Here is a 13019-nt window from a genome sequence, read left to right on the forward strand (position 1 = left end):
TAAGTCACCTAGTTTGCTTTGGACACAAAGACAATAAAAACTGGAATGTGATTTTGGGGGAAGCGGGAAGGAGGAGGAAGGACAGATCAGGTCACTGATGTTTCTTATATTCTGTAAAAAATAGATTTACAGGAAAAAAAATAGACTTTCACAACTTCAATGACTTTACACGGTCCTTTGTAAAACAAGGGGTAAATCCACCTCCACCAAATCCTTCTTGAGGCTGAGATGTTCTGTGACATGGAATGTAACACAATGGTTCAATGATTAGGCTCCTACACTAGGTACAGCAGCACCTTATGCCACAGGAATCCTCGTGCACTGGGGTGAGGAGTCAGTCCTGTGAATTTCAGGACATACTGTCCTCATCCCCAAACCTGACATCACAGTGACAACGGCCATCAGAAGAAAGTGACTTTATAGAGGGGAAAAAAAGAGTATCCTGGACACGTACCGGTGGGGCAGGACACACTAAGGCAGGACTGACCCAGTTTGTACATTAGACACGGCCTATTAAATCCATTCCAGAAATGAGTTCCAGTTCAACTGAAAAATTAAACTGAAGATTGCCCAATCACTGCCATTTCACAAATTTCCAGTTTATGGTCAGCCCCAAATCACATTCTTCCACCCTATGTATTGGAAATCAAATGGCCCAAAGACTGACATGTCTTCAGGAAGTACATGCTTGAAAAATGTTTTCTCTGCAAAACAGTATTGGGCTAATACATAAGGAGACATACCCTACTTTAGCCCAAAACTTCTTTTACTTGTTATGTCCTGTTTACCTTTTAAAACATAGAATGAAATAAACTAGGATCTTCTTTGGAGAAGCTAGAAGGGCATTTTGGCCCAAAGGCTGTACAGGAAGAGAGGCTCTCTCCAGGAGATTGCAAGGCAAAGGAACAGAAGCAGGAAGGGCAGGCCCTGTGGCACCAGGTGGGCCTGCTACTCTGATGAAATGTGCTCCCAGCTCTTGATAGAGGGCAGGGTCCCCTATGCAGGTAGTTTTTTTTGCCCCCTCCCATTGTATCACCCACAAGATAACTGCTATCAACAGTTCAGATTCCTTAATAACATGGCAGCCTGACTGGTTCTGTTACTTTCAGAGAAAGTATGCCTTGCAATTCTCTCCCCAACTCAGGTACAAAGGCTTGAATTTCAAACTCATACTGGTTAACACCCCAGAGTGGAATGCTTCTCAAGATTTCCTGAGCAGCTAGACACAGGAATCCACAGCCCCAGATAGAGAACACCAGACTTTCAGAAGCAGCAAAGCCCTGTCCTGCTGGGCATGGACCAAGCACTATCCGCAAATGGTCTCCAGTGAGACTAAGGCAAGCTAACAAGGTAGAGGATACAGCACAACTCAAGCCAGACTGCCCACCTCCTCCTTCCTCTACATCCTCTTCCTAGCAAAAGCAAACACTGCAGATAAGAGATAGCCCACCAGTGTACTAGATACAGTCTGCCCAGGGGCACGTTCCAAGACACACTGTACTGAGCACAGCTCTGGGCAGCTCTAGAACCACATCCCAGATAATACTCAAATATCAAATAGTAGAAACTCTCCCACCTGGGCCTCTGTCAAAGAGGGAAGGGATTGTTGTTAAGCTTGACAGGAACATGCAAATCCTATTTGAGGAGCCACAATGAGAAACAAAAGGTAAGGAGACAGTGCTAACAGTGCTGGCATCTATCTGCCAATGAGGAGGTGGGAACAATGGCAATGCAGCTTTCCCCAGCAGCATAAGGGACAGAGCCACACGTAAGGCACCTGGATTTACAGTGGACGCCAGTTCTGAGAGTGGCCAGTCTGGTGATAAGGAACCCACTCCACAGGAGGCATGGTCTCTTCCCTCCCTCAGGGCTGAATCCAAGGCCAGCACACAGGGGTAAGCTAGGACCTTCTCAGTGAGAAAGCTGCCAGCACGTGGCACCACCAAGACTCTGGCCTGGTACAAAGCACTGGGCCAAGGTTCGGGGCCACTTTCTCTAGAGCCCACACAGGGGGCAGCACTGGTGGTGGATGCACAGGAACTTCTGTGGCCACATGCTGTCTTTTCTGTCCCTGGCCCCCAGACAGCCTTTCTCCCAAGCACTTCGGGACACTCTCCTGTCACAGGTACTGTGACACCTCACAGTCACTTACCAGATACCTGGTCCTTTCCTAGTGACATCCTTCTACTGATGCTAATTGGACCCTGGCCACATCAATCATCTCATCAGAGGGTTTGTGGAGTCTGTCACTAAGGGTCAAAAAAATCAGAGGGTTTGTGGAGTCTGTCACTAAGGGACAAAAGCAGCCCACAGATGTGCAGGTAAACTTTTTTGAGAACACATCACTCTGATAGGCCACCTCAGCCTATTTTACCCTTTCTGAACACCTAAAACAATTCTAACTAGCAGTATGAAGGATCAGACTGCATTACTTAACTCTGATCCACCAGGATAGTTCCAGAAACTACTTCAGTAGAAAGGTAGATAGGAAAACCCTCCTAGAAAAGAAATCTACAAAGAGCTTCAGAGTCAAATCCCCATCAAAAGCCGATCCTCTAGGCTGCGCAGTGCAGAGAAAAGTCACATCTCTCCTTTAGAAAGCTGCTGCTGATTCGTAAGCATATCCTCCCAACGTAAGCCAGATTAGCCCCAGGAAGCTGATTAATACTATCAGAAGTCTAATCGCATATCACATATGCTGGGAACACCACTGTCATTTTATAAAACCTCCCTAAAAGAAGTCTGGAAATAAAAAAACAAAATACAAGACCTGCTCTGGCCTCAAGAGATACTACTGTTCTGTGAGCAGAGCTGACACATTCTATTTCATGAGACTCAGAAGGGAGGAGCCAGGAGAGGCAGAGCAAGCTTGTCCGTCCTCCAAAATGAGAATAGAAGGTACTGCCAGGCTGAAACCTTGGTCTATTCCCAGGGTGGCTGGCTGAGACCCTGGAAGTCAGACAGAGCAGCAGCCTCTCCACAAAGTAGACCCTTCAGCTTGGGAGCATCACCCATTCCTTGGTGCCTCCAGTCTTGGCACCTCTCCCCCCTCCCCACCCTTTCAAGTTTCTTCCAGTTGGTTTAAGACTTCACACAGACTGAGGGCCGACTGCACTGATGGCAATGCCAGAGGTGAGAGGAGGAGCTACCTGGAAGAGACCTACCTTTCCACTTCCCAGAGCACTCAGGAACCTTAAAAGCTGCTGAACTGCTGGTGGGCCTGGCCGGAGCCTTCTCACCAGGCACAGCTATGCCTGGAGACACAAAGGCTTGTCAAGACAACCAACAGGCAGCCAGACTACAGGAAAATAAACTTTTTTATCTGGATTCCAGGAGCCTTATCCTAACCTTTTACTTTACTGTAGTACCTCTGCAACCTAAGGGGCAGGAAAAAAAAGGGAAGAAAAAATACTGGGGAAGAAAACACAGCACAGTTTGGCAGCTCCTTTGGCACACAGGAAACTGCCACCCCAGCCTTGGCTTCCTGGGGCCAGGTTCCAGATGTGTGTTGACAAATTGCAGCTTCAATCGCCTCCATGTGCCAGATCTTGTGGCCGCGGCAAAGCACCTCCCCTATCTACTACTGTAGCACTTACTGGCCTCCATTATAGGCATAATCAGCCTTGTTGTGCATTATCAGCTTGTTGTCAACAAAGTAGAAGCTGTCAGAGCGGGTCTCGTAAGGATTTTCAATCATCAGACGAACTGCAAGTCAGGCAAAGGGGGAAAAAAAAAGCAAAGAATTATGTTTGAGTCTGCCCCACAGGGTAGGTGGGAGAAAACTTTGTATCCCCTCCAAAATAAGCCAGCGCTTCAGAGTATACTCTGCCAGAATAATGATGAGGTCAGAACACAGGGAGGCAGTCCTTGACAGCTGGGGAGACCACAGAGGCCCCCAAACTGAACACGATCTCCATTTCAATGTAAGGATGCAGTCAACTCTCCACCATGGCCTCGTCTGTCATCTCCAGCCTGGATTCTTCAGCCAAGATACCAGGGAAATGTGTTCACCCTCTTCCCAACATGGATCCCACCAACCTATTTACTCGGGGCTCTCAGCTGACCAAAGTCAGCCCTGGCCTCTGGTCAGTGGCTCACCTCTAGACATTCCAGTCCAAATTCAGAAATCTGAGCCTCACTGTGCCCATCTCTACACACACCCCTGACAACCCAAGGAATCCTAAGTGGGAATGAGTGCAAGGAACACAGGGCAGGGAGCCTTCTCCGTAGACCTTTTGGGTATTAACTCGCAAATGATCCAGCAATAGGTCTGCCTGTCTTGGGATTTAAAGTCTTGTTTGTTCAAGCAACTGCCCAGACCTCTTTAACCATACTGGAAAGATAATTAACAGTCACTACCTCTTATCAGTTGTGAGTTAATGATTACATGCCATTTTGAGTCTTTAACCATACTGGAGAGTAAAGATAATACTACCTCTGATCAGTTGTGAGTTAATGATTACATGCCATTCAGAGTCCCCTGGAGGAAGTGCTGTTGCTCACCACAGTTCTCAAAAAGTGAAACTGATTTTTTAAAGTTCTTTGAACCCACCAATGCCAAAACTACTTGGTTTATATGCAGAATATTGCCCTCCAGGCTGATTTGGCTTCATGGGTAAAACTTATCACTATACATCATCTTTTCTTGCAAGTATCTACATATTCCAGCCAGCTTGGGAGGAGGGGTTCAAGTCTGAATCAGATGCTGTCGTCAACACCCTGCCCTACATCTCAGCAATCCTCATGTTACCTGGGAACTGCACTGCCACACGAGTAAAGGGTATCTGGTTTTCAGAATATGACAATTCCTAAGGACCTGGGATTCTGAGAGGAACAATCAGTGATGCCGACAAAGCAACTTAAGGCATCATTAGTCACAGGATTCCATTCACACCCTCATAAATGCCTTGATTTTTCCCTATGTATTCACAAAGGATGTGGTCCTGAGGTGGGTAGGCCAAAGTCGCAGAAACTGACAAGGCCTGTTCTTTCTCTCGTTTGGTCCCCCACCTTCCCTTATTGAGGCTGCATGGCAGCAGCCTTCTCCCTCTGGTGCTCTCCCCAGGTCTAGGCCACTCTTCCTCAGACAGTACTTCCACCACCTTACTCCTGCCCCAAAATCTGCCACAGCCCCTATTCCTTCCTGCTGGATCTATCTCAACACTTTATCCAATCAACTCTCTATCCTGCAGGGAATGGAAAAGAAGTCCTCGGGCCTTGATTCTATTTAGCCTGCAGTTTCACATCTAGCTCTGATTAAGAAAAAAGTGAAGGGCCAATGACTAAAACAATGGAAAACCATGACTAACAGTGCACAGGAGAGGTGCTTTATCTGATCAGAGTCCCAGGGATGGTCACAGGCCTCCTTTTATCTCCCTTAGGCACTGTCTTCCCACAGGAGGCATCTAAAAGGATGGCCTGTAATACTAAAACCTTCAGGCTGGCCGGGTGCAGGCACAGTGGCTCAGGCCTGTAATCCCAGCACTTTGGGAGGCCAAGGCGGGTGGATCACCAGGTCAGGAGATCGGGACCATCCTGGCTAACATGGTGAAACCCCACCTCTGCTAAAAACACAAAAAATTAGCCGGGCATGGTGGTGGGCACCTGTGGTCCCAGCTACTCAGGAGGCTGAGGCAGGAGAATGGCATGAACCCAGGAGGCAGAGCTTACAATGAGCCGAGATTGCGCCACTGTACTCCAGCCTGGGCGTCAAGATCAAGACTCCATCTCAAAAAAAAAAAAGAAAAACCTTCAGGCCTGGCACAGTGGCTCACGCCTGTAATCCCCAGAACTTTGGGAGGCTGAGGCAGGCGGATCACGAGGTCAGGAGTTCGAGACCAGCCTGGCTAACATGGTGAAACCCCGTCTCTACAAAAAATTAGCCGGGCATGGTGGCAGGCACCTGTAATCCCAGCTACTCGAGAGGCTGAGGCAAGAGAATCACCTGAACCCAGGAGGCAGAGGATGCAGTGAGCCAAGACCGCGCCACTGCACTCCAGCCTGGGTGATAGGGCAAGGGGGCGGTGGCTCATACCTGTAATCCCAGCATTTTGGGAGGCTGAGGCGGGTGGATCACGAGGTCAAGAGTTTGAGACCAGCCTGGCCAACATGGTGAAAATCTGTCTCTACTGAAAATACAGAAACTAGCCAGGTGTGGTGTAATCCCAGCTACTCAGGAGGCTGAGGCAGGAGAATCGCTTGAACCTGGGAGACGGAGGTTGCAGTGAGCCGAGATTATGCCACTGCACTCCAGCCTGGGCGACAGACAGAGCAAGACTCCGTCTCGGGGGAAGAAAAAAAACAAAAACAAACAAACCCTTCATTGCTCCCATATGGGGCCGAGTCAGAGTTTGGAACAGGAGCCAGGAGCAATAGGAAATGAGAGGCCTGAAGTCAAATGACTAGATACGCATCATGTCAGCACTGCCATGAGACAAAGCCAGGGCGCTGGACCAGATGGGTTTCAAGGTTTGTTCCTTGTAGCCTACAGAATCTAGAGTGCTGTAAGAGTCAGGGGATACATACTGACATCCTCCGAAAGCTGGGGAAACTCATAGATATGTTCACAAGTGTTCCTACTGCTGGGGATGCAGAAGCCAAAATCAAAGTCAAAGTTTTTCAGCAAGTGTTCCCGGAAATAGTGCCGTTCGATCATCCGGAAGTTTGACACAGGTTTGTCTCCCACTGTGAACTCCACCCTGGAAAATAAATCTCTGTAAGCCTGACTTTGCCTCCTCCCTCCTCTAAAGCCATCCCAAAACCCAACAGAAAACACTCTTCTCTGTGAACAAACAGAACATTCTCCCCTCAAGTAGTAATGGTACTCACGTAGCCCCAACTGTCCGGAGGCGGAGAAATGCCGGTGTGAACTGATAGCGGACAAAACGTCCTGCGCTGATGTCCACGTCTCCACCTCCCTCCTCCTCATCCTCCTCCTGGTCTGAAAGAGCACACAGAATCTTCAGTGCACCATCTTGGCATTCTCAATCCAAGAGTTCCATCAGTCCCAACATCACAATGGCAACCAATTCCCAGTAATCACACCAACAAGAAGAATGGCCAGTGTTTACTGCTCACTTGCTATATGGCAGGACACTTGCTATAGGGCAGGCTCCTCCCCTCACAACAACCCTGTGAGGTGATACTGTCTCCATTTTACAGATCAGGAAGCTCAAGTTCAGAGAAGTCAAGTAATATGTCCAAAGTCCCTCCAACAGTAAGAGGGGGGAACAGGGATTTGAATCCAGCTCCCTCTGACTCAAGGCCTATTCTTCAACACTAAGCAATTAGCCTTTCTTTTTTTTTTTTTTTTTTTTTTTTTTTTTTGAGGTGGAGTCTCGCTCTGTCGCCCAGGCTGGAGTGCAGTGGCCTGATCTCAGCTCACTGCAAGCTCCACCTCCCGGGTTCCCGCCATTCTCCTGCCTCAGCCTCCCGAGTAGCTGGGACTACAGGTGCCCGCCACCTCGCCCGGCTAGTTTTTTTTTGTATTTTTAGTAGAGACAGGGTTTCACTGTGTTAGCCAGGATGGTCTCGATCTCCTGACCTCGTGATCCGCCCGTCTCGGCCTCCCAAAGTGCTGGGATTACAGGCTTGAGCCACCACGCCCGGCCAGCCTTTCTTAATAGTTTGAGAGCTTACACTATATCCTAAGGGTGAAGCCTGAAACACAAGCTGGGAAATGGGCCCCTGACATGGTCTATATTATACAGCCTAGGTCTGCAGCTAATCAAGTTGAAGCGCTAGCACCAACCTAAAAGAATGAGGCTACAAAAGTTGACACTTATCAAGAAAGTTATTTCAATGAATACAGAAATTTCTGACAGGCTGCAAAGATAAACCACTAAAAATACTTTTGTTATTTAAATAGAAGACATTGACCTACAGCCTTGAGATACTATAGTTCCTTAACTGATGTCTACTTCTAGGTCATACCAGGCCTAACCCTTTGACCACCTGGGAAAGGGTGAAGCAGATGTGGGGGCCTCCGTCTCTACAGTTAATGCTGGTCCCCGGTCTAGTCCACTCCTGAACCCAGGAGATGAAAGATTTATAAAATTAATCAGAGGGCTGGGCGCAGTGGCTCACGCCTGTAATCCCAGCACTTTCAAAGGCTGAGGCGGGTGGATCCCCTGAGGTCAGAAGTTTGAGACCAGCCTGACCAACATGGAGAAACCCTATCTCTACTAAAAATACAAAATTAGCCGGGCGTGGTGGCGCATGCCTGTAATCCCAGCTACTCAGAAGGCTGAGACAGGAGAATCGCTTGAACCCGTGAGACGAAGGTTGCAGTGAGCCAAGATTGCGCCATTGCACCCTAACCTGGGAAACAAGAGTGAAACTCCGTCTCAAAAAAAAAAGAATCAGAGAATAAGCATTCTAATTCTAATGTGAATAGGAGTTAGTACCCCCCAGTGTCCAGTGAGGACATTTTCTCCAGGTCTAAGCCGTACACGGGTACAACATAAGAGAAGTCTTTTTCAGCATCAAACATCTCTGCCTTTGACAAGCCCAAGAGCAACTGGGCAACCAGGCTGAGTAGGGGTTCAACCCCAGAGACTCTAAAACCCCGGCTCCAACAATGTCATTCAGAGAGAGTTAGAGCAAATCTTGGGGATTCAAATTCATCAGAACAAGTACTGCAGAAAGGTATTGATTCAGTGTGAGGATATTCTATTGTTTATATTTACTGCTTTATTTTGAGATAGGGTCTCACTTGTTGCCTTTGCTGGAGTGCAACAAAGTGATCACAGCTCACTGCAGCCTTGATCTCCCAGGCTCAAGCTATCCTTCCACCTCAGCCTCCTGAGTAGCTGGGACCACAGGCGTGTGCCACCACACCTGGCTAATTTTTTTGTACTTTGTAGAGACGGGGTTTCACCACGTTGCCCTGGCTGGTCTCAAACTCCTGGGACTCAAGTGATCCGCCTGCCTCAGCCTCCTGAAGTGCTGGGATTACAGGTGTACCGCACCCAGCCTCAATGTGGGGAATATTCCAAGTGAATCAAGATCCTTAAATGCAAAAACTAAAGAGACTGAAAACCAAGATACTTTACAGTATCTTTAGCTGACCTTCTTGAAACAGTTCTGTCTTATACTGAAATGACAACTCTGAGTCTAATCCAAAACCACATACCTGTAGTAGGCCTGGAGTCCTTGAAATGTCCCAGGTACTGTGATATGTGGCTTAGGGATGAGAACACCACAGACCCAGGATGCTAGCTGGTCTTGATGTGACCATCCCAATAAAAAACCACCCATGAGCAACCAGGCGCAATGGCGCACGCCTATAATCCCAGCACTTTGGGAGACTAAAGCAGGTGAATCACAAGGTCAGGGGTTCAATACCAGCCTGACCAACATGGTGAAATCTTGTCTCTACTAAAAATACAAAAAGTAGCTAGGCGTGGTGGCAGGCACCTGTAATCTCAGCTACTTGGAAGGCTGAGGCAGGAGAATCTCTTGAACCCAGGAGGCGGAGGTTGCAGTGAGCCGAGATCATGCCACTGCTCTCCAGCCTGGGTGATGGAGAAAGACTCTGTCTCAAAACACACAAAAAAAACCCCACAAAACAACAACAGGTGCCTTGGTCAGTATTAGATTATGGTAGCATAAATACCACCAGGTAGGGGTGAAATTGGGGCCTTATCAAATTTGCAGGCTCTAAGCAAATCAGATGAGAAACACTGCAAAGTAAGTTTAGAAACCACATTGATACTATGAGTATCTGTACCAGTATTCTAACAAATGACTAACTCCAGGGGGCGCTAAACCTCCAGTGAGGTGCCCCAAAGGCTTCTGTGGTCTCTTGGATAGAATGAATAACCCCCACACTTTTTATCACAAGCACAGGAAGCAGCTATCAGAGGCTAATTTAAGGAACCCCAAGTAGTTGAGTTCCTGGGTCTGTTCTTCCAGAAAATGGTTGAGATTAAAATCCAAAACAGGTCTGGGAAATCCAAGGCACTATGTAAAGGAGAGTGAGAAGATGGCTCAAACTGCCTCATGTCTGGACCAGAATCCTCCCTATCATCCTCCAAGAGGGCTCTAAGCTCAGGTGAGTTTTCCTCATTATAGTTTAATTTCAAGGATTCCTTTCCCAACTGGAAGCAACATAAGATGAACCAGCACAGGGCCTTAGGAGAGTGCCGCTTGGGAATTCTAGGCCTCAGATCCTTCACTGTAAAATGAAGATAACAGTAATTCCTCACAGAAGTGTGAGGATTACATACACTGATGTGCATAAAGATGTGGAACACAGTGACCAGCATAGAATAGACATCCAACAAACATCAGCCTCTGAATGCAGCTTCAAACCACCATGCCTGGCAGGCCAGGCCATGGGAAGAGGTCACAGAAGAGGGACACACTGGAGTCCAAGAAACAGGATGCAGTGGCACACCAAGATTTGAGTTTCAAAGACCTTTGGCTCAAAACTGTCTACTGGTCACTACAACGTTGAGGCCTACCTGAAACGCAAGGTTTGGCAATCTCAAAAAGTACTGTCCCTGTCTCCAAATCTCGAATTTTGAAGCGGGTGAAATCAATACTGTAGATGTTGTCTTCGGGTTTACATAAATAATCTGAAAACGAGAGAGAAACCAACACTGTTAAATAATCCTCCAAAACTACCATTTATTTAATTCTCAAGTTTTGAAGCAAACTCAGATTTTTTTCTTACACAATACACTTAAAATACTCCCAAAAATTTTGTCATGTGTTATCACCAGCAGAAGTTGTATGAACAGAAATAGGGGATCCAACAAAGAAAAAAAAGAACAAGGACTTGCTTTGGATGAAAAATTACAAAACTTTTAGAAACTAGGATAGAAAAGGTGGATTTCTTTGGAAACACCTAAAAATCTTTCATTATCTATCAAGTTGGATGTCACAACAGGGCAGAGAACTTTTTATAGAATTCCAATCTGAGACATTTAAACCGACTTAGCGGATAATACAATGCTAGTTTGCCAACTGTCAGTGTAAGAAAGCCGAGATCAGCAAACTTTTCTGTAAAGAGCCAGATTTGAAATAACTAAGCTTTGCCGCCACATGGTCTCTGTCACAAGCATTCAACTCTATTATTGTAGCCACAAAAGCATCCAGACAATATGCAAATGAATGAATGTGGCTATATTCCAGTAAAACTGTATTTATGGACACTGAAATATGAATTTTACATAACCACGTGTCTCAAGATTTTAAAGTTTTTTTCAACCATTTAAAAATGTACAAACCATTCTTAGTTTGTGGGTTACACAAAATCATAGAGTAGACCATACATATTATACATATCCAGGCAAGAGGATACATCTGCCGGTGAAGGCATTAGGCCCAAACGACTAGAACCTGAGCAGCAAATTCGAATAATTCTAATCACAGCAAATTTCACTGATTTCTTTCTAGGATTATTCCGGATAGCACCTTCTCCACAACTCATTTTGATACTTGATCTTTCATTGCCTGAGTTAGTTGTTTTCGTGTTTTACAAGTTGTCTCTTTAGTAAGATGGCAAACTTGACAACTACTGATTATTCTGTAACTGCTAAAAAGGCTAACATCGGCTTTGGACCCTTAGAGGGTACTCAAATATCTGCTGGATAGAATGAACAAGACGTTAAGAAGTGTAACAAAGAGGTTGCCAGGCTCTCTCTAAGAAGCTGCACAGGTGGGTTTGGACAATGAGCAACAATCCCAAGCCCCCAGATAGGATCTGAGTGCCCACTGAGAATCCTGCTTAGGGCCAGGCACAGAATACCCTAACTTACTTGGGTGGCAAGACAGGGCATGAGGTTACCAAGACCAGGTGCTGCGCATGTGTGTACTTTCAGAGCCCCAAATGAAAACTGGTTCAGAAAAAAAGCAGCTTTTTCACACAGTTTCAATAAAACTAGCAAGGATGTCTAAATAGCAAGAATGTCTAAAGATACGCTCAGGCCTGCTAAAGACAGTCCCAACCCAAACAGTGTTGGGAAACGGGGGCATCCAAATATCTAGAATCAAATTAAAACTCTTTTAGGAGATGGGAATTCCCTTTCGCAGGGTGGACCAAGGCCCACTCCCCACAAACTTCCATTCCCAAATTACTAGAGCTGCAATCGGCAATCTGAGGTGAACCTGAACAGCCCTGGGCTGCCTGCTGTAGCAGTTCAGCAGACACCATGGCAGCCTTCGATCCATCCAGGGAATGCTGCTGCTGCCACAGGGTTAGGAGACTGCAAGCCAGGAGTGATGGGCAGGCCAAGATGGGCCTAACCAGGTGAGTGCACACTCCTGCAGGGAAAACAGCAGCAAGAGAAAAGACGTCAAGTCAGGGACTGACTTGGGAAAAAGGGAGATCACCAGATCACCCAGGGCAGGGACTGGGCAACATTTTTCTTCCCACCCATCCTCCTATCAACGAAAAAGCTTAGGATGGTTGCCTTTTGTGCAGGAAACGCATTTCTGAAACCCTGAAATCATTCTTAATTCACGAGAATGTCAAAAGCAGGATTCACACGTCGGAGTTTGTACACACACTGAAACTTTATTTTTGTTTTAATGTGGCACAGTTTTAAATGAGCAGGAAATGCCACGGCTATGTGTCTGAGGAAGAACCCACCTGCACACTAAGGGGCAACGCTCCGGACCCAAAGCGGGAGGGAGGCCCGGCAGGCTGCAATGGGGGAGGGCTGCAATGGGGCCGGCGGAGGAAGCAGGTAAGGCTTCTGGCCTGCCAGAGGGCTGGGGGCGCCTGGCTGAGCGCTAACTTCACTGATGGCCGGGGGGTCCAGGCTGAGGGTCCAAGGGCCCATTTATGAGGGGACCTCGGCCCCGGCCGGCTCAGGAGGGTCCAGTTCCGCTGAACGGGGCCCTCTACCCAAACAGGTCCGGCAGAGCTGGGGAGCCGACCGGCCGAGGGGCATCCTAGCGTGGCCGGACTCACAGGAATGAGGTCAAGCCCAGGAGAGTCCTTCCCCACCAGAGCAACGTGAGCGTGGCGGGGGCAGAGCCCGGCCGGCGGGGCAGCGGGAAGTGCAGCC

The 13019-nt window shown here is 47.5% G+C and overlaps 1 protein-coding gene across 1 annotated transcript in view; it reads right to left on the reverse strand.

Annotated features, from left to right (window-relative positions):
* Positions 1-2312: 2312 nt before the first annotated feature.
* Positions 2313-13019, reverse strand: part of UNC119B (unc-119 homolog B (C. elegans)) — an 11607-nt gene continuing 900 nt past the window's right edge. Inside the window, exons 2-6 of the mRNA XM_011948596.1 lie at positions 12115-12270; positions 10467-10580; positions 6829-6940; positions 6526-6698; positions 2313-3705 (exon numbers count right to left, since the gene is read on the reverse strand). Coding sequence (XP_011803986.1) covers positions 3593-3705; positions 6526-6698; positions 6829-6940; positions 10467-10580; positions 12115-12270 — 668 coding nt within the window. The 3' untranslated portion in view covers positions 2313-3592. The remainder of the gene's footprint in view (positions 3706-6525; positions 6699-6828; positions 6941-10466; positions 10581-12114; positions 12271-13019) is intronic.

Source organism: Colobus angolensis, unplaced genomic scaffold (genome assembly GCF_000951035.1).
Source record: "Colobus angolensis palliatus isolate OR3802 unplaced genomic scaffold, Cang.pa_1.0 Scaffold28, whole genome shotgun sequence".
Classification (NCBI taxonomy): Eukaryota; Metazoa; Chordata; class Mammalia; order Primates; family Cercopithecidae; genus Colobus; species Colobus angolensis.